At 43.7% G+C, this 21,254-nt stretch overlaps 1 protein-coding gene across 1 annotated transcript in view; it reads right to left on the reverse strand.

Annotated features, from left to right (window-relative positions):
• Positions 1-3,660: 3,660 nt before the first annotated feature.
• The window catches only part of LOC119656142, a 38,160-nt gene continuing 20,566 nt past the window's right edge, over positions 3,661-21,254 (reverse strand). The window contains exons 2-6 of the mRNA XM_038062474.1: positions 21,062-21,165; positions 20,021-20,137; positions 19,577-19,821; positions 19,276-19,512; positions 3,661-4,948 (exon numbers count right to left, since the gene is read on the reverse strand). Coding sequence (XP_037918402.1) covers positions 4,615-4,948; positions 19,276-19,512; positions 19,577-19,821; positions 20,021-20,137; positions 21,062-21,163 — 1,035 coding nt within the window. The 5' untranslated portion in view covers positions 21,164-21,165 and the 3' untranslated portion in view covers positions 3,661-4,614. The remainder of the gene's footprint in view (positions 4,949-19,275; positions 19,513-19,576; positions 19,822-20,020; positions 20,138-21,061; positions 21,166-21,254) is intronic.

Genomic DNA, 21,254 nt, shown 5'->3' on the forward strand with positions numbered 1-21,254 from the left:
GTTGTCCACAAAGTTTTCGCACAAATATTAATGTGACAATTAAAAAGCAATTAGCAGACAAACCAAAACAGCAGGTACAACATGTGATATCCCAATGGAAAGGTCAGAGTCCTAACTATAAAATGCATGGTAAATTATCCTTGAAGGATCAGTGTTGTGAAGGATATTCAAGGATAAACATGGAATTCGACAAAGTACATTTTCGTCATTGCATTTTGTACGAGTTTCAAATGGGGACGAAGGTGCCGAAGGCGATTGAAAATTTGTCGAAGGTATTCGGTGAAGGAAAGGTAAAGCGCAGGACAGTTTACGATTGGTTCGAAAAATTCTACAGCGGAGACCTGACACTTGAAGATGAACCTCGCTCAGGAAGACCCTATACGATTGACGACGATATCCTGCGCAACAAACTGGAAGCGAATCCTTTTCTTTCGACACGTGTGCTTGCAGAGGATCTCGGTGTATCAAAATCAGGAGTAGCAGTAGCCATTACGCGTCTTGGATATGTTTTGAAGAGCACAAAGTGGGTACCGCACGAACTGACTGAGCGAAATCTGGCCGATAGAGTGAGAATTTGCTCCGCTAACCTTTTACGGAACGAAAACGACCCTTTTTTGAATCGATTGGTAACTGGCGATGAGAAATGGATTGTGTACGAAAACGTAGCGAAGAAACGAGCCTACACTCATCGAGATCAACCGGGTCCATCGGTAGCAAAGCCGCCTATTCATCAGCAGAAGCGAATGCTCAGTATATGGTGGGACGTTCGTGGCCCCATACACTACGAGCTTTTGGGACCAAACGAGACCATTACCGCCGATAAGTACTGCGAGCAGCTCGACAGATTAAACACCCAGCTACGTTCGAAACGACCAGCATTGGTCAACAGGCGAAATATTGTCTTTCATCATGATAACGCCCGGCCGCATACATCTTTAACTACTCAGCGAAAATTGAGTGAGCTTGGCTGGGAAGTTTTGAGTCATCCTGCGTATAGTCCCGACCTTGCTCCTTCTGATTACCATTTGTTCAGGTCCCTACAACATTTTCTGGATGGTAAAAAAATGACTTCTGAAGCTGACCTCCAAAGTGCACTTCGCACGTACTTTGAGGGGAAGGGGGAAGAGTTTTATAGAGGGGGGATTTTGAAGTTGCCCGATAGATGGAGGGAAGTCGTATCTAATGGAGGCAATTATATATTAGATTAAATAATTAAAGGTTTTTATAAACTTATCTGCTGAATTCTGTCTTTGATTTGTGCGAAAACTTTGTGGACAACCTGATAGAACGAAAACACGGTAGAAATGGCTATAAACTTCTCTACTTTGGTAGCCCACACATTCAATACGGTGTTGGCATTGCCATCTCAGGGGGTTTCCGTGATGCCATTAAAGAAGTCAAACGATTTGATGCCCGGTTGATGAAGCTCACCATTATATCAGCTAATCGCAATATTCATTTCTTTACCGCGTACGCACAACAGACAGGTCGACTTGGTGCTGAAAAAGATGCCTTCTGAAGAACGCATAGGCCAAGAAATGATCTCACGCAATTACATCATTACGAATGTCGAAGAATCATGGAAGCAAATTGGGAAGCGATCTATAAAGTGGCTTATGTACTGATCGGGGTCACTAAGCCTGGTAAGCGGTTCATCAACCGAAATAATTGATTTTGAAATGACGATGTGCAAATGAAGGTGCGTGAAGAGAAACACTTCTACCATAAGCTTCTCGACGATAAAACCCTGGCCAACCGGCAAATTTACAAAAATGCCAACCGGGAAGCAAAGAAAGCGGTCGCTGTTACCCGAGCGGTCCATTACAAAGATCTTTATGATGAATTGAAAACTCATGATGGTGAGAGAAAGAGAGATCTGTATCGACTTGTCAAAAGCCGGGAGCAACGCACACAGGATATCGAACATTTCTGTTGAGTTAATGGTAAGGACGGTGCTTTACTTACCGATAGACGAACCACGACAGATAGATGGCGAGGAGCAATTCCACTTGTCAAGGTCACTGAAGTCCAGGAAGCAATTAAATGAATGAAATCAGGGCAAACAAACACCTGATGACATTGCATCTGAGCTCTGGAAAGTAAAGAGCTGGGATCCAACACTGTTTCTCACTGACTTTTCAATCGGGTTTTTGAGGAAGGAAGAACACCCTTTGACTGGACGGAGGGCACCACTGTTCCAAATCGAAAAAGAAAGGCAGTCCAACTGAATGTTCAAATACCATCCGATCCGGTTACTGTCCTGTACCATGAAGATTTTTGAATGCATTCTTGACAACCGTATTTGCGAAATCGTTCAAATAACCGTGAAACAAGCTGGTCTTGTCAAGAACTGTGGAGCTACTGACGAAATACTGGCTGGGCGGTTATTCGTGAAGGAACACTGTGAGAAGCCAAACTCTCTTCACATTGCACTTCTAAATCTAGAGAAGATGTTTGATCGTGTGTCACAGGAACACATCTGGTATGTTCTACGCCAACACCTATTGTCAGAAGAACTCGTGCGCTGAGTTAAATTGCTCTATGATGATGTATCAAAATCGCTTCGTGTCTCTGTTGGTGTTTATAAAAAAAGCGCTATCTCATCGCTTTTCTTTGTTCTTGTTATGGACACTGTCACACGGGACATCCAACGTCCAGCGCTCTATACACTACTTTGTTCAGATGATGTTTGTCTAGTGTCTAATAGCAAAGATGATTTTGATCAACTTGTCCAAAAATTGAATGCTCACCTCAACATGCTCTCAAATTGAATCTGTCTAAAACTGAATTCTCGACGACCAACCCCCATGAAATAGGTACTATCACTGTCAGTGGCAGTGACTTGCCTAGAAATCAGCGGTTTAAATATTTCGGGTCAATGGAGAGCTGCATTATGAAATTGTTTCACGCATTAACGCAACGTGGATGAAGCGGCGTTCCACAACTGGTGTTCTTTTTGATCGATGTCTCAAATCTAAAATTTACCGCAATATCGTGCGCCCTGTCCTCTATGGTTCTGTGTGTTGGCCGACTATAAAAGACAATGAACGACGTTTCGCGGTAATGGAGATGTTGGACCAGTGGCGTAACACGCCTTGATCACATCCGAAATGGGGATATCCGAGATCGATGTGGAGTTGTACCGATCGTGGAAAAATTGCGAGAGAGATATCTTCGTTGATGTTGTCATGTAATTCTCCCTAAGGAGAATTCATTTGCCAAGATGTGTCTGAACCTTGAAGTCGATGGGAAACGAGCAAAAGGCCAATCGAAACCGAAACGATGGCTTCGTAGACTGGATGATGATTTGCGAACCTCTCGCCTCCATCTAGATCAAGCCTTGGCCCAGCAAAATGGCGCAACCAAGAGTAACTCTCTCCTCTTGATCGTTTAAAAAGGGGTAACAGGTTTCCTTCATTTCTTGTGAAAATAATTTGTAAAACAGAATGAGAAACAAAGTTTTTTTTAAGTTTTGCCGAGTCATTTCCTTGCTGTCTTATGAGCCCTACCCGGTTGTGAATGGGACAAAGGATGCAAAAAAAGAAGAATTCCTTGTTATGTTACTTAATTTAAAGAGACAAAATGTCTACCAAGGCACGCCTTGGAGTTCTAACCTTTAAGTCCTCTACCTAGCATTATTCTGCAGATTCAAAAAATCTGTTTGGATTAAATGCACATTTATTATGTATATTCACATTTAAATAAAAGATATGGTTTTGTTAAAGCACATTATATTATGTTTGCTCAACTTTATAATTGTTCGTTCATGTCATCAAGACGTCACTTAGGCGTTGGTTGTCTATTCATATCATCTCAATATACATAAGACGGTGAATTCGGTTCATAAATTCATGATGATATGAATTCTAAGGTTTCAAGTTTCTATTCAGTTTATTATCATCACAATTCGGTAGTGTCTACAGCGAGAATTTAAAACGTGTAACACTCTATGTCTTTAATTATTATTCAACGTTAACTAAACTACGTAATTAGGAAAAATGGTCCGAAAGACTCCTCGATGATGACAATTAGTAGCAAAGTGCTAAGTATGCTCCGCATAGGGTGTAGGAGCTGTTCTCTCTCTACGTCAATTCTAGTTGTTGAAGGAAGCTCAAATGTGATGAAATGTTTTATCCAAAAGTCATATCTACTCGTATCTCATTGCCAAGACCGCTCAAATAATATGCAATGAAGTATATATATTGTTCTACAAACGGAAACGCGTGCCCAATACGTATTACAGAATAAATCACATTTTCTTCGATACAAATTCAATGTAGTAGCCATGCACCTACTTAACCACTAAATTTATAAATGACTAGAAGTTCATGTGTTGTGTATATGATTATAAATTTATTAGAATGAATTTCCCTCGCCTCCATGTAAAAACGCAGAAAATTTTCAAAAAACTTAACGTTCATAGGTAGTAGTAGTGAATATTGACGTCGACTTCAATGTATCTTGCATCTTTGCATCTATGACCCGCGCCATGACTTATGAAGTGCGTTGGAATGTTGACATTACTTAATACTTATAAATTTTCAGAAGTAACCTCTAAGCGTTCTATGTGCAGAAATCTTTTTTAAACAATTGTTTACTGACATTCAAGTGAATTTAGTTTGAATTCTCCTCCGCTGCCAGGATCCCATTAGTCCCGCCGTTGATTTCCTCAGTAGATTTCCCGAATCCATTGCTGCACATATCTTGCAATTCTCTCTGCAACGTTTCAATGTCATTCTCATTGCAGTTACCATCTGGCTGGTAATCATTTAATGGAGATTTCAGTTGCGGTTTCATTGTCACACGAATCATTTCATAAGCCTTGGTAAATCCTAATTTTGTATACAAGTTTCTCGACGCTTCATTCTCAGGACGAATTACAACAAATGGACGATATCCACGAAAGATTACCTGTTTCGTTAGGTTTTTAGCTAAGTGAATGCCAAACCTAAAAGTAAAAGATATTTAATACTATTTTTGAATATTCAGATTTATAAAGTGCATTCATAAAATTGTAAATAAAAATATTTAACGAATAGTATAGTCCTGCCTAGACATTATTAATTCTTAACAAAAAAGATTAGTACAGAATAACACCCGCTGAAATGAAACAAAATAAGGTCATAGAGTAAATAGTCTGTGCTTTAGTTTCATCGATTTCCTTACTCTAATTGCTTCGTTTTACTGAATTGTCCAATCCAATTGACTATATATACAGCCAACCAATTAAAAAGTTGAACGGTTACGGCAATACACTTTGAAGTCAAATATCTCAAAAACCAGCCGATATTTTTAAATGAGTTATGAAAGACAGAACAATAATATTTCATGTCTGTTTTCTACCGTTATTATTATTTTATGTTTGATTTATTGTCGATGACGTTCCGCATACCTGGCTAATCGATGTCCTACATCTGTATCGCACTGGCCCGAAACTAATAAAGCTTTTGGCGATCATACCAGTGCGTACATCTGAAGGTGCTAATATCTCAGAACCCATCCATATACGGAGGGGCATCTTCCAGGGTAATCGTTGAGTCCCCTTTGGGAACCCCTTTTCATGGCTGATGATGATTTCATGAATGATGCTAGAGAGCATGGTTTTGCAATAAAATAGGGCCTATGTGCTAAGTGCGAAATGACATACTTGATCTACTTAGATGACTTCAAGCTGTATGCTGGTACTGAAGACCATTTTAGAAGTTTGCTGTGAATAGTACAGATGTTCAGCCGTGATATTCGGATATGATGGTGATGACCTCCACATCGAAGCTATGCCCGAAACAAACTTATACAAATACCTAAGCATTCTGCAAGGAACCCATGCTCGAGTTGGTGATCTGAAGGATGCTCTACCGTCCGAATCCCTGTGACGTGTAAAGATGGTGCTGAAATCGCATCTCTTGATGAAGAATAACATAAGCACATTGAATATATTCGCTATCCCTTCACTGGTTTATGCATTGGGAATATTAACGTGGACGAAGACCGATCTGGAAAACGTCCAGTGGCGCATACGTACAACTATGTCCAAAGTCTGCCGTGGAGCGGATGAACCTGCCTCGTGACATCGGAGGTAGGGTCGTGGTCGTGGTTCGGCAATCCACGGTAAACACGTGAATTGCCTTTGGCAGCCATTTGTCGATTCGCATTTTGGTGCTGAGGAGCTCTTTGCTGAAACGGAGAGGTTCATGTGTGCCATTCCGGACGGCGTGGTCTCCACGCTAGTTTATAACAAATCGGAATACCGGAAGCTCGCGCTTCGGGTGTAAAGGTTTTGTGTTCATCTTATTTAAGAAACTTCAATGCACATTTTTCTGTCCCTATGTAGCTACAAATCCAACATATTCCGTCATATTTTTCCACACTACAAGCCATACGTACATATTACAACCATAGATATTATACTCACCCTAAACAAACAAACTGTCTGTTTCCTAATACTGTACATATATATGCACGTATATATTTTCGATTTGCTTCGGGCACAAAAGTATACATATGTATATAGTACGTATATTAAATACGTCTGGTTTAATGTACAAATATATCTATCTGAATTAGACACTACTCGCAAGCTTCATTAGCACGCATATACTATATACTTACATATATACATGCCTGCCTGGAGTAATCGATATTCATATACAAATGACTAAAAAACTAAAACAAAATAATTCTTTCCGACCCCATTCATAAGAATTCTCTTGCCGTGGTATTGAGGAATTGAATTGTGATGATGACGTCATACAGGTTGTAGAATGCACGCATTTCACAAAAATGGCAAACTTTCATCCCCTATAACTTTGCATTATGCATTATGTTCTTCTTTATGCCCAGGCCAAATTTTGTACTTCTCGGATGAACATAAGGGGGTTGCCGGGTGAATTTCCAAAATGTGGAAATATACTATTATTAGCTTTATTTGTGCAGATATCGGAACCGGATGTATTTTGAGGCCTAGATTTCATAGGGAAGCACCACTGTGATATTTTTCAGATTTTTCAGTTGGATAGGTTCTAAGAACGAGACCTGTCACACTTTTTGGCGGTCATATTTTGAGCCCTCACTCCCCTATGTTTCACCCAATATCAAATATGGAACCAAAGTACTAATTGAGACCTTTCATTCGATACCCCGCATGGCCACATTTTATGAAAAAAAAATTTTGCACCCTCGTGACAATCGGTCAAGCCCTTTCCGAATAAATCGGGTGTGACAGACAGACACCGACTCGATTCTAATAAGGTTTTGTTTCACACAAAACCTTAAAAAGTAAATCATGAAAGAGCGGGTGCAGAACGACCAGTGCACAATGTGTTGTTCGGCGTTAAAGCCATCTCATTTCTGGCTGCACTGTTATAGCACCGGTGCAATACATCACCAGGCATAATGCTGTATGTAAGGTTATCCATCAAAACCTTGCATACAAGCATGGGCTAATCACGGGAACTTGCCTGGTTTACCGATATGAGCCGCAAACAGTACTTGATAGTTCTGCTTACAGCATGTATTGGGACCGGTAAGGTCTGACTGATCGTCACATTCCACATAACAAGCCTGACGTGCTATTATTTGACAAAACGGGTCGCTCCGCGTATATTATTGATGTTGCTATCCCTCATAATAGCAACATCGAACGGAAGGACATAGAGAAGAAGGTGAAGCTGATGAGCCACTGGCTCGGGAAATCAAAGAAATTTATCGTCCCATAATATTGTCAACTACAGGTATTATACCTCACGGCTTCCCTTGATGTTCCGGGACTCTCGCACAGTCTAGTTCAAATCATGCAGAAATATACCATTCTGCATACGTGCTCGACCGGCCACTACCACCAGCGCCCCTATATAATTTAAGTAAGTACGATCATCCGAGCCTAAATGCTTGGTACTTGGTGCTAGTATTAGGTAAAATTCCGTATATGCCGAAATTGTGACAACTTGGAAAGAATAAATAAGTGTACGGGAAATAACTGAAATAATAGACAAGCCAAAGTCCACTGTGTATTACGTCATAAAAATTTTTAAAGAAAGGCGATCCGTTTATCACAAAACAGATAGTGGCCGACCTGCGAAAATCCAGTCGGAGCAAACAAAAAGACAAATTTCGCGGGACCTAAGGAACAATTCGAAGACAATTGCTGTATCTATTGCACATAATTTTGAGAACAAAGGTGTAGTGACAGTTCATCCACAAACGGTTCGAAATTTTCTCCATAGGAAGAGATATAGGGCCTATACTCCGAGGAAGAAACCACTACTTTCCCAAAAGAATATTAAAAAAACAACTTGAATATGCTCAAGAGTTCGTTTATATGCCAGAACGATTTTGAAAAAGTTATTTTTTGCGACGACTCGAAATTTAACATTTTCGGTTCCGATAGCCCGCAATTGGTGTGGAGAAAAGTAGCAGCAGTTAAATACGGCGGTGGCAGCATCATCGTGTGCAGTGCTATAGCATCCGAAGGACCCTATGTATAATCCAGGAAAACCTCGCTAAAGTGGACTACCTTAATATACTAAGGTAGCACGTACCAGCTTCGATAGCGATCTGGGGATTGCCAGCACATCATGTTAGTTCATGACAATGACCAAAAACACACAGCCATGGAATGGCTGCTTTACCATATCAAAAAGACCCTTCCTCATCCACCTCAGAGCCCGGATTTAAATCCGATAAAGCCCTTGTGGATACACGTCGAAAATGAGCTACAAACAAGTCGAGAAACCGGAAGCTGGATGCTTCAAGTATGAAAGGTTTTGTGTATTTCTTTTATAAATACATTTGACTGTGCGTTTGTCTCATTAGTACCTAGAACGTAATATATGCACATGTCATGTGAAAATATGCTTTTTCAGGTGATATTGATATTAAAAGTTTTGAATTTCGGAGCCTAGGCAGCATATAGTGGCAGCCTCTCGATTTTCTTAGATTTTTCGGTTGGATAGTTACTGAGAATGGGTCCGTTAAAGAAAGGATCACTTTCGGGCCCCCGCACTTCCCACCTTTCCAACAAATTTCAAAATTAATACCAACTTCGGAAAGTACCAATCGAAACCTTTCATTTGATACTCTACATGACTATATTTGATGAAAAAAAATGTACACCCCCCTTTTGCGTGTATGGGGAGCCCTGCTTAAAGTCAATGTAGAATTATGTAACTCACTATAAGCGTGAGTGTTCGCATCCCACCTTTTTTCATCAAATTTGATGTGAATCGTGACAATCATCTCCGAGAAATATGCGTGTGATGGACAGACAGTAAACCGATTTTAAAAAGGTTTTGTTTTACACAAAACCTTAAAAAGGGAAGCCGGATTTGTCAAAAACTGCGGAACTACTGACACAATACACGCTGCGCGGTTACTCATGAAGAAACACCGTGAGAAGCATCGCCTTCTTTACATTGCATTTCTGGATTTAGAGAAAGCGTTTGACCGTGTGCCACACAAACTCATCTGGTACGCTTTACGACAACACTTAGCGCCAGAAGAACTTGTACGCTGGGTTCAATTGCTCTACCACGATCCGAAAAGTAAAGTTCGGAGTATGACGGGTGTATCAAAACCGTTTCGTGTCTCTGTTGGTGGTCATCAAGGAAGCGCCCTCTCAGCACTCCTCTTTGTTCTTGTTATGGACACCGTCACACGGGATATCCAACGTCCAGCGCCTTACACACTGCTTTATGTAGATGATGTTTTCTTAGCATCTAAAAGCAAAAATGATCTCGAGCAACTTGTCCAAAAATGGAATGATCGCCTCATGCGACACAGCCTCAGATTGAATTTAAACAAAACTGAATTTTCGACAACCGATCCCCATGAAACAGACACAATCAATGTCAGCGGCAGTGCTCTGCCCAGAACTGAGCGATTTAAATACCTCGGGTCAACGCTATCAGCCAATGGAGAACCGCGTTGTGAAATTGCTTCACGCATTAGTGTAACCTGGATGAAGTGGCGTTCCATAACTGGTGTTTTTGTGATCGACGAACGTCTCAAATCTAAAACTTGCCACCATGTTGTCCCTCCTGTTGCTCTCTATGGTCCTGACGGTTGGCCAACTATAAAAGGCAATGAACGACGTCTCGCGGTAATGGAGATGAAGATGTTACGTTGGACTAATGGCGTCATACGTTTTGATCACATCCGAAATAAGGATATCCGCTATCGTTATGGGGTTGCATCAATCGTGAAAAAATAGCGAGAAAGGCGCCTTCCATGGTATGGTCACGCATTTCGTGCTAACGAGAATTCACTTGCCGAAATTGGTCTGAATATCGAAGTCGATGGTAAACAACCAAAACGCAGGTCGGAACAACGGTGGCTTGATACGCTGGATGGGGATTTAAAGGCCTCAAGATTGCATCCGATAGAGCCAACTGGCGAAACCGATCACGACGAGCCGACCCTGCTTGTGAATGGGACAAAGGCTGAAGAAAAAGAAGAAGAGAGCGACATATGATGGCGTAAAATGTCAAGTACTGCACCGAGGTAAAATCTCAAAGGATTTTGAGTTCCAAAGAGAAGTCCACTAGGGCATTCTGCATCCTGCCACCGATATTATTTCTTCTTGTTATCGGTGAATTTCTTCATACTGCTCGACCACGCCGATGACTTGGACAACTGGCTCTGGATTGGGAGAGGCAAATAGAGTTGGACTGGAAATAAACACCAATAAAACTAAGGTTCTCGGTCTGACGGGTCAACGCAGTCTCTCTATCTGCATTAATGGGCAAAGCATCAAGAGCGTCGATGAATTTGTATATCTAGCAAGTGTGGTTTCTACCGATGGTGACACCGAATTGGATGTTATCCGACGCATTAACAGCGCTAGATCCAATTTCGCATCCCTGTCTAAAATCTGGAAATGGCATTTTCTCAACACCAAAATCAAGATCAGACTGTTCTGTGCTATTGTTCTTTCTGCATTGTTATATGGGTGTAGCACATGGAAATGGAACTCCACTGTTACCCAAAAGCTCCAAGCCTTCGTCAATACTTGTCTGCGTCGTATTATCGGAGTGCACTGGCCTGACACTATCTCAAACGTAAAACTCGGTTGGGGCACGGGCCTGACACTCATACGTACTGCGATCGGGAGACGAAAGTGGCAATGTATAGGTCACACATTAAGGAGGGGCGACAATTGCATTGCTGGCTACGCCATGCAGGGGAATCCACTTTCCCGAGATGACCGATGAATGGGTGGCCCCAAGGGCATTTGGCGCAGAACAGTATAGGGGGACTGGGTGCGTCTCCGGAAGTCGTGGGGGAGCTGAAACACATTTCATGTAACCACATGGCGCGTAGGTGTGGTTGGCGCGCTATCCCCACCAAGGAGTGAAGGGCAATCATATATTCTATGTATTGATGGACGGCAGAAATTGCCAACTTGCAGAAATAGTGTCATATGCATTTGATACAATATTTAAATAACCAGAATAACAGCACGTATCAGCCGAAAGAGAACTCGGCAGCACGATAAACACAAGTAAAATTTGCTGTTGGCAGAGCAATTCAGCAAGGTGGATCCCAATCCGTCGAGACTCGGTTGTAAATTGATCTGCGCAAACTGTGCTCATTTAACGCCAGTCCATCTGGACCGCATTCCACGGTCATTGTTTCCTATACATCTCCTTCGAGTTGATATCAACAGCTTGGAAGGCGCCGAAGATTTCCCAAAAGGCAGTCCTCACTATGAAAAATAAGAAAACACCAATACTCAACGTTATCCTGGTAGATCTACAAACTGGGTCACCATTGACCGAATGTCTTGTTTGGTACATTCAAAGCTTATCTGGGAAATTTTTCCTTGTCGTTTGAAGATGCCCAGACTCTCGCTAATCAGCAAATGCAAATGAAACTCTGAGTGCTCGTCTGCATATCGACCACTCACTCTGTATGCTTGAGGTAGTCGGGAAAATGCTCGAAAAGATCATTAGGATTGAACTAGTCAAAGCGATATTTGCTGCCAATGATTTATCCCCAAGGCAGGGAGACGAACAATGGATGCTATCATGGAGATTGTGAATGCAGTTCATTGAACTGAGGCAAACAGCCACCGATCTCAACAGGTGGTTCTCTTTGTAGTGGAATGTAATGTGAAGTGGACAGATATGATAGACATACCAGCAGCAGGCAAGGATGCAGCTGGAGTTTCTACTTTAAGCTAGGTAATAGCAAATATGAGGGTTCGTACCTTTGGCCGGAGACATCTTTTCAGGAGAGCAACGCAGTCTGTTGTCCTCAGCGATGCGAATTTATGGGGTGACGCTTGTGGCAAGAAGGTACATCCAGTACAAAGGCTGGGAGCTTTGCGAGTGTCGTCTGTCTACTGCACTGTCTCAGAACCGGCTGTGATGATGATCGTAGAAACAATCTCCGTTACTCTCTTTGCTAAGGAACGGAAAACTATCTACGAGCACAAGGTAGAGGACTCAAGGGAGGTGGCTGCTCGTGAAGATGGGTAGCATACACTAAACGAATGGAAATTGCCTTGGGAAAACTAACCAAGAGTCACATGAACTGCATAATTCATCAGCAATCCAGGTCCGCGATTGAACCAAAACCGTGGTGAGAGTGATTATTTTTTTATCCAGCTTCTAGGCGCACATGGAGGTTTTCTGTCTTATCTGCACAAGGTTGAGAAGGCACAGTCCCCTATGTGCTTTTCAATGGAGTGGTAGACGACGTCAATCACACCTTTTTTGCTTATGAAAAGTGGGACAGGTTCCAGGAGCAAGTTTATGCAGACCGGGGGCTCTCTCCGGAAAACATTGGCGGAAAATTGCTGAGTAGCGCTGGCAGAGGAAGCGTGTTTCGTATTTCGCTCGGGTTCTTTTTCTTTTGCTAAGAAGATTGGTGGCGGGACCCGATATCAGAGGTTCTTTAAACTAATAGCCTTTTCCCCTCCTCCTCCCATCCATAAAAACGGTTCCTTATGTTGAAGGCTCGCTAAAGCGGGAGAGTGGGTTCGCTAGTTCGAAGTAGTAAAGTCAAACGGTCTCAGACTAATTCCCTGATGACGAAGTAAAGTCCAATATCAACCATTATTACTATTACTTTTGTAGAAAGAGAGTCCCTACATCGAAATGGAGTAGACAGGAACCGTTTAATATTTAAACCAATTGCATTAATCAAAGAGCAAAGTACAATAAAAGAAAACTATTAAAAGGAAAGTTTTCCGATTAAACTATAGAATTCTATTTATTACCTCGACATAAATAAAATTTGTGTTTTGGACACAACATGTGTCCTTCTTCAGTGCTTATTTTGTAATGATTTGTTTTACTTAACTCTGTGCTTTATGATATCCACGTTGTCCCATGAAATGTTATGGCCCCTGTCTACTATATGTTTTGCGACTGCAGACTTAATGTGCCGTAGTGGATTTTTAGTCGCTAGTTCCGCTTCTTTAGTATGTTCCTCGAGTCTTGTTTATACCAATCGCTTAGTCTGACTTATATATATACTGGTTCATTCCGGACAAGTGATTTTATAGATCCCGCTCTCTTCCTCCTTGGATTTTGGGTCCTTTACACTCCTAAGTCGCGTTTTGAGTTGTGCATGTCTACTTGTTGGGGACAACCTCTATTTTAAATCCTTTAAGCGCATTACTAATCCTAGGCCACAACGAGGTGTATGTAATGCTCGATCTCACTGTTGTCTTATCTTTGGTGCTTGGCATGGACTTCAATTGTTTCCTGTTATAGATAGCCTGTCTCTTCCTTATTATAGCGTTTATAATGTCGGTGCTATAACCGTTCTTCCTCGCGATGTCTTCTATATAAACCAGTTCGTTAATATATATCGACCTGGTTAGAGGGATGTTTACCATTCTATGTACCATGCTGTGGAAGATTGCGAATTTGTGCTGGTATGAATGGAAAGAGCTGCTGAGTATGACTCGTTGGATAGTTGTGGGCTTCCTGAATATATCGAACTCGAAGTCTTCCCTGTTTCTAATGACATTGATGTCCAGGAATGGTATTTTCCCCATTTGTTCAGTCTCCATAGTGAATGTTATATTTTTATGGAGCTGACTGATTTTTCCCAGTAATCCATTCAACAGCGATATGTCTACGATGGCTAGTGCATCATCAACATATCTAACCCAAAAAGTGGGCATTATCCCACGCTGTTCCATTAGTTCTTCTAGACCTGCCATAAACATGTGGCGCGGCAAATTTATTTCGAATGTTGTGAATACCAGCGGACAGATGACGTCACCGGCGCTCTCCACTCAGTTTAGACCTTGCTACAGGAGTGAAGAGCAGAGTGCCATGTAGGTGACGAAAAATGTCATATTTTAAGTAAAAAAAGTGAGGACGAAAAAAAGTCTAGTTGGGACTGGGAATCCTAAGGAATAATTAATTAAAAAGCTGTATTCGTTCTTAATTACAACGATATTGGTGACCCCGGAGCGAACATCGCCGAAGGAATCAAAGCACCAGCCCCAGCCATCGTACCATAAAATAACTGGGGAACAAAAAAAAAATCGGGAAAATTCAGGAGATCTTGAGAAGCCTTTCGCGTTGCCAGGAAGATTCCGTGATGCAAATCCCGAGTGTGTGATGTGCATTTTATCGCTGCCATTTTAAAATAGACTCGTCGCCGTCGTCACTGCAGCCCCGCTGTCGCCGTCGTCGTCACGTCTGTTGTCACGGCCGCAGCCCCAGACGCCATTACCGCAGCGCCTGACGTCGTCACTGCAGCCCCCGCCGTCAAGATCAGCGCAGCTGACCATCACCGCCGTAGCCGTCGACACCATCACCAGCGCCGCCTCGGTGCCCGACGCCGCAGCCGTTGCCACCATCAACACAACAGGCACCGCCGCAGCAGCCACCGACACTACCGCTATCGCCTCAGGAGCAGGATACTCCGCCATCAGCCGCCTCCTCGGCAGACGTCGCCATTTGCTTTATTTAATTTATTATTTATCATTTAATTGAAATTATTTTTGGTGGTAAAAATAAAATTTAAATCGCCGCAAGAGACGGCGTCGAGGTGTTCGCATCGGTAGATCTCTTGCTCTCCGTTCTTTTGGCGAGCTTTTCACTTTGGAGTACGTCGTTGGTGTTTCGCTTTCGCTCGTACGGTCATTTGACGGTGCGGCCTGCCGTGTCGTTTAGGGATTTGGCTGAAGTCGGTGTTACCGCGATTGCCTTTCCACAAATTCGCGTTGTAGTTATTAGCCTTTTGGAATGTCGGTTGACGGCAAAGACGCGGCAGATCCATCGGACCCGCAAGTGACCGCCCTCGCCGTGCGCGTCCCTCCGTTCTGGCGGCGGAACCCAGAACTGTGGTTCGTGCATTTGGAAGCACAGTTCCAGATGCCCGGGATCACAGCAGACGCGACCCGTTTCAATCACGTGGTGGTCGGCCTGGGCGAGGAGTCCATCGTGCTGGTGTCCGACGTAATGAAGCTCAAGATCGAATTAATAAGGCGCCTGTCAGTAAGTGAGTCAGCAAAACTAGATCACTTGCTGGCAGGCCTAACGTTGGGAGATCGAACTCCCAGCCAATTGCTGCGCGAAATGAAGCAATTGGGTGGGAGTAATATCGACGACGAGTTGATGAAGTCCCTTTGGCTGCGTCGGTTCCCGGAAGGCGCCCAGGTAGTCCTCGCGTGCATGTCAGGATCCTTGGAGGCACTGGCAGCTGCGGCTGACAAAGTGCACAAGGGGAACGTACGCCCGACCATAGCGACCGTTCAACAACCATCGGACGAAGTGGGCGACTTAAGGCGCGAGATAGAAGCCTTAACAGCCAGTGTGGCCGAGATGCGGGCGACGCTGGACGCTCAGCGTTCGGGCCACTCGAAAAGAGCGATCAGGTAGCAGGTCGTCAGGGTAGTCCACGGACCGAGGGATTTGCTGGTACCATCGCAGATTCGGCGATAAAGCCACTAAATGTACAATCCCTTGTAAATTCACGCCAGCCGCAAAAAACTAGGTCCGCGGGGGGTGCTGGCGACGGCCACCCAGAACGCAGCGCCACGTTGCCTAACAATTTACGACCCTCTCAGCAGGCACAACTACCTCGTGGATACTGGTGCGGAAGTTTCGGTTCTTCCCGTACCCCAACACCATAAACTATTTCCACAATCCCTGAAACTAGCAGCAGCAAATTCCTCTCGTATCAACACCTACGGTATAGACAAATGGACGTAAGTCTTGGCTTGCGTAGGACATTTTCGTGGCGTTTCATCCTGGTGAATGTCAGCTTCCCCATACTAGGCGCAGACTTCTTGTGTCACTATGGATTGCTGGTAGACTTGCAAAACAAGTCTCTTATAGATCCCACGACCAAGCTTAATTCGTCGGGTCAAATGGTACCTCACCCAGGCAATAATCTTTCCATTCTTTTAGAAGACATTACCGACTCTCGTGTTCGGGCACTTCTCCAAAGTTCAGCCAGATTACTACCAAGTGTGGTCTCTCCAAACGAATGAAGCACAATGTGCAGCACCACGTTAACACTACTGGTTCCCCGATCTTCTCGAAGGTGCGTCCTCTACCATCCCAGACACTGGCTATTGCGCGGAAAGAGTTTGAACAACTCGTTCAACAGGGTATCTGCAGGCCTTCAAACAGCTGTTGGTCTTCCCCACTGCATATGGTCCCTAAGCCAAACGGCGAATGGCGCCCATATGGGGATTACAGAAGGCTAAATGCACAGACTGTTCCTGACCGATATCCAATTCTACTCATCCACGACTTTGCGCATCATCTCGCGAATTGCCGCATCTTTTCAACCTTGGACTTAACCAAGGCTTCTCATCAAATCCCTGTGGCTCAAGAAGACATTCCAAAGACGGCAATATGCACACCCTTTGGACTCTTCGAGTTCACCCGGATGACTTTCGGATTGTGCAATGCGGCGCAAACCTTTCAAAGGTTCATCCACTCGGTGCTGCGAAACCTCGACTTCTGTTTCGTATATTTGGATGATGTTTTGGTCGCATCTTCCTCAGAGTCTGAGCACTTAGCCCATCTCGAGTGCATTTTTCAACGTCTCCTTGAGGCCGGGTTAGTTCTAAACGTTCAGAAATGTAAGTTCCTTCAAACACAGGTGAGATTCCTCGGCCACTCCATTTCCCCTGAAGGAATACAGCCCGTCGCTACCTGCCCAAGGCCGCCCAACACCAATCCGTTTTGAACGCGTACTTGTCTGGCCCCAAAACTAAGGACACACGAGAGATCGAGAAGAGAAGAGGCTGTCTGCTCGTGCAATAAATCCCGACAGCAACTGGCTGAAGCTACACTCTTGGCATTTCCTCTGCAAAATGCACCTCTAGCCGTTTTTGTTGATGCCTCTGACACCGCAGTAGGTCCCGCTGTTCACCGTCTGGCAACCGTTGAGCTTCATCTCTAGGCAGTTGAACCCCGCTCAACGGAACTGCAGTACCTACGATCGTTAACTGCTCAACTGCCGCGTACTTGAGCATCAAATACTTCCGCTTCTCCCTTGAAGGCAGGCCGTTCACAGTGTTCACGGACCATAAGCCTCTCACATATGCTTTGAAACAAAAGCCCGACAAAGCGTCCCCTCGTCAGCTTCGACATCTGAGCTTTATAAGCCAGTTTACGTCAGACATCCGTGTCCGGCAAGGACAACATAGTTGCTGACGCTTTGTCTCGTGTCTCCGAGGTTAATATCCCCGCCTCACTCGATTTCTCGGCTATTGCCAAGGTGCAGGTGGATGACGCAGTACTTCGGAGCCTCAAATCCAACCCCAAATACAAATTTCGAGAGTTGCCCATCTTCGGTTCGAACCTCTCTCTCTGCTGCGAAGACTCGGAAAAGGGACCTCGGCCTTACATTCCGGCCACCTTTCGCAAGGAAGTGTTCCAGCCGGTTCACGACTTAGCGCATCCAGGCATCAGGTCAACAGATCGGTTAGTCACCGATAAATACTTCTGGCCCTCCATGAACAAGGATGTCAATTCCTGGGCCAGAGAGTGCATCGCATGCTAAAAATGTAAAGTCACCAGGCATGTAAGGAAAGAAGTGGGCTCATTCCCCCGCACTACCAAGCGGTTTCACACAATACACCTCGAGATAGTAGGGCCTTTGCGAGACTTTCACGGTTATAGGTATTGTCTCACAATCATCGACAGGTTTACGCGGTGGCTTGAGGCAATACCTCTGAAAGACATTACGGCGCAATCTTGTGCGAAGTCCTCTGTCGAGAGTGGATACCTCGCTTTGGCGTCCCTGCAGTGGTCATCACTGACTAGGGAATGCAATTTGAGTCCACCCTTTTCTCGGAGTTAGGAAAACTCCTAGGGTTTAAACGCCAGCGGACTACTGCATACCACCCGCAATCCATTGGGATGCTTGAACTTTGGCACCGCACCTACTCGGCCTACGTACAACACGCCGAGAGGAATTTGCTGCCAGCCTCGCGGAGCTGGTATACGGGTGAACCTGAGACTTCCAAGTGATCCGGTCTTCGACAAGAGATCGGGTCTCACAGAGTCGGGGTTGGTGCGTCTGCTGAGAGACAATCTCCGACGCATCAAGGCCACTCCTCCCACCCAAAACTCGTCCGCACCTGTCTGTGCGCCCAAGGAGCTGGACACGTGTACGCACGTCCTGGTCAGGACGGATGCCGTCCGGAAGCCGCTGCAGCCTCCTTATGAAGGCCCGTATCGCGTTCTCGAGCATGGAGAACATTTCTTCCAGCTCGAGATCGGTGGACACAAAAAGGCGGTCTCCCTGTCTAGATTGTAGCCCGTGTGCACCCCTAAATGACGGCACGTTCGCTTCAAGGACTGATGGGGGACACAGTTCCGGATTCGGTCGCTGAAACCCCTCGGTTTCATCTGGGGGCGGAGTGATGTGGCGCGGCAGGATTCGCGGCATTCGAAATTTATTTCGAATGTTGCGAATACCAGCGGACAGATGACGTCATCGGCGCTCTCCACTCAGTTTAGACCTCGCTACAGGAGTGAGGAACAGAGTGCCATGTAGGTGACGGAAAATGTCATATTTTAAGTAAAAAAAGTGAAGACGAAAAAAATGTCTAGTTGGGACTGGGAATCCTAAGGAATAATTAATTAAAAAGCTGTATTCGTTCTTAATTACAACGATAAACACTTCGTTTAGTAGAGGGAAAAGTGGGTTACCCATTGCCAGGGAATGTGGCACAAACCTTTCCTTTTAATAGTTTTATTTTAAACGGAACTATAGTAAACTAAGGAACTATTTTTATAAAACTTATAAAGTACAATAGTTATGTTTTCATGTTATCCACATACTCACCCCTTTCTCCGGAATTCCGGTTTCGTTTGCATAGAAAACATGGCACCATAGTAGGAATGCACCATCCAAGCAGCTATTTCCCCTGTATCCTTACGATATATACCAATACCCGGAAGGGTTTCAATCAATTTTTCAAAAACAGCCACACACTCTACCTCACTGGCCGGATATAAGTCATGGATCACTTTAGCATTGTCAATTGTGAGCGGACGCATTTCAACCTCATCGGATTGTAGCCTACCAGGAAGAGTACTTCAATGAGCTTCATTTGAACTTTATAAGTAACTAAACGGGCTCTTACTCGTCAACCTGTAAATCCTCTGGGAGCTTATTGTAGACGTATACATCACCTTCGAGTTTTTCCATTGTACCTCCATCCAATGTGTAAAATGACTCTATCTGATTAACGATAGCCTTGTGCGTGAAGTTCAGGTACAATGGTTTCTTCCAATCGATCAAAACGTCTTCAGTTCGGAGGAGATCAATGCATTCGATTTGATTTGATGGACAGAATATGCCAAAACTTTCATATGTGTCATCATTCGGCTGCAAATAGTCATTAGATTAGATACAGGATAATATTTGATAATCTCCAAATCGAAGACCGCGTGAAATCTGATAGGTCTGCACCCGCTAATACCGAAATCCGATAATGCTCGCATTTCGATTTAATTTTTAGGCTTTATTTGTGTGTAGAACTGCACAGATTTCACCTGATCTCCATGTCTCGGCTTGATTAGCTTACGGTCAAGGTGCACCCTGGGAAATGCAGGCAGACGGGATTATCCGGCCAATCTTTCGTCACATAAAAGTAAAATTGCCAGACTCGATCATTCAGGTACGTTCTAATTGTTTGATGAAACTGAAATGAGTATGAGTGAAATGTTCCAATTTTCTTTAAGTGAAACCTTTTCGTTTTCTTCTGAAATCTTTCGAATTTCTGTTGGTAATGTTATCATGTCGGATTTTTTAATTTGTCCGTGGGTGACTAATGTTCAAACTCAGCTTTGTGTCCTTTTTAGCATACCCGCTGGATGTCTTTTTTTTTAAATTCAGCAATTTATTCTGGTGCAATAACACGAACATATGGAAAATTGGCTTCCATGCTTGGGAAATTTATCTGTTCGACTTGCTTGGAGCCATAATATCGACTTGCCAGGCACATTATACATATGTACGTATTGTGTAACCTTTCAAGGCTACTAAACCCTGGAATCATTAGTCCGGCCATTGCCAATTTTTTCATATCAATTACAGCAGTCAGAATTAACCGAAGCCTTATAGAAAGCAAATAAATTAGAAATGGAGGAAAACCCATGGTCTCGGCTCACTCCTCTCTGCCGTTCGTTCCACAAAAACTGAAATGCTCTTCCGTTTCGATTCATCCAGTGTATGGTGAACTATAATGGAGAATGCTTTTTCTCGAATAATGAGTAGTGAAAATAACCCTTGCTATGATTGTGCAGTTGTCAGGAGGGCAGGGCAGATGATTACCCCCACGATGCTCTGCATCCTGACATTTTTAGAATCCTACATCGAATTGATGCTGACTTTCATTAGAATGTTCTCAAGCAATTATGATAGTTCCATACTTTCAAGGTCCACCAGAGTTCCGATGAATATATCATAGAAAGTTGTTATATTTATGTACACAAAGCTTTTTCTAAACTAAATCAAATGAATTAAATGTGGATAGCATAGAGTGATGTTAACTGTTTGTGCCTACGTGTTTTTGTTGGGTGTTGCATTATATACTTGCATTTAGATACCACAGCGGTCGCCTCACCTTTAATGACTCCGGTAAAAATTGTTCCAAGTACTCCAATATTTCTGGGAGCTCCGAATCTTCCACTAGGCGAAAATGTTTCCCCTCGGCAATTATTTCCATTTCTAAAATTAAGATACAAATTTGAACGGGACTCTGTAGATATCGTGTTGGATTAAAATTGATGCGCGTAAACAACGTCCTTTGTGCTAAT

This window comes from Hermetia illucens, chromosome 4, assembly GCF_905115235.1.
Source record: "Hermetia illucens chromosome 4, iHerIll2.2.curated.20191125, whole genome shotgun sequence".
Lineage (NCBI taxonomy): Eukaryota > Metazoa > Arthropoda > Insecta > Diptera > Stratiomyidae > Hermetia > Hermetia illucens.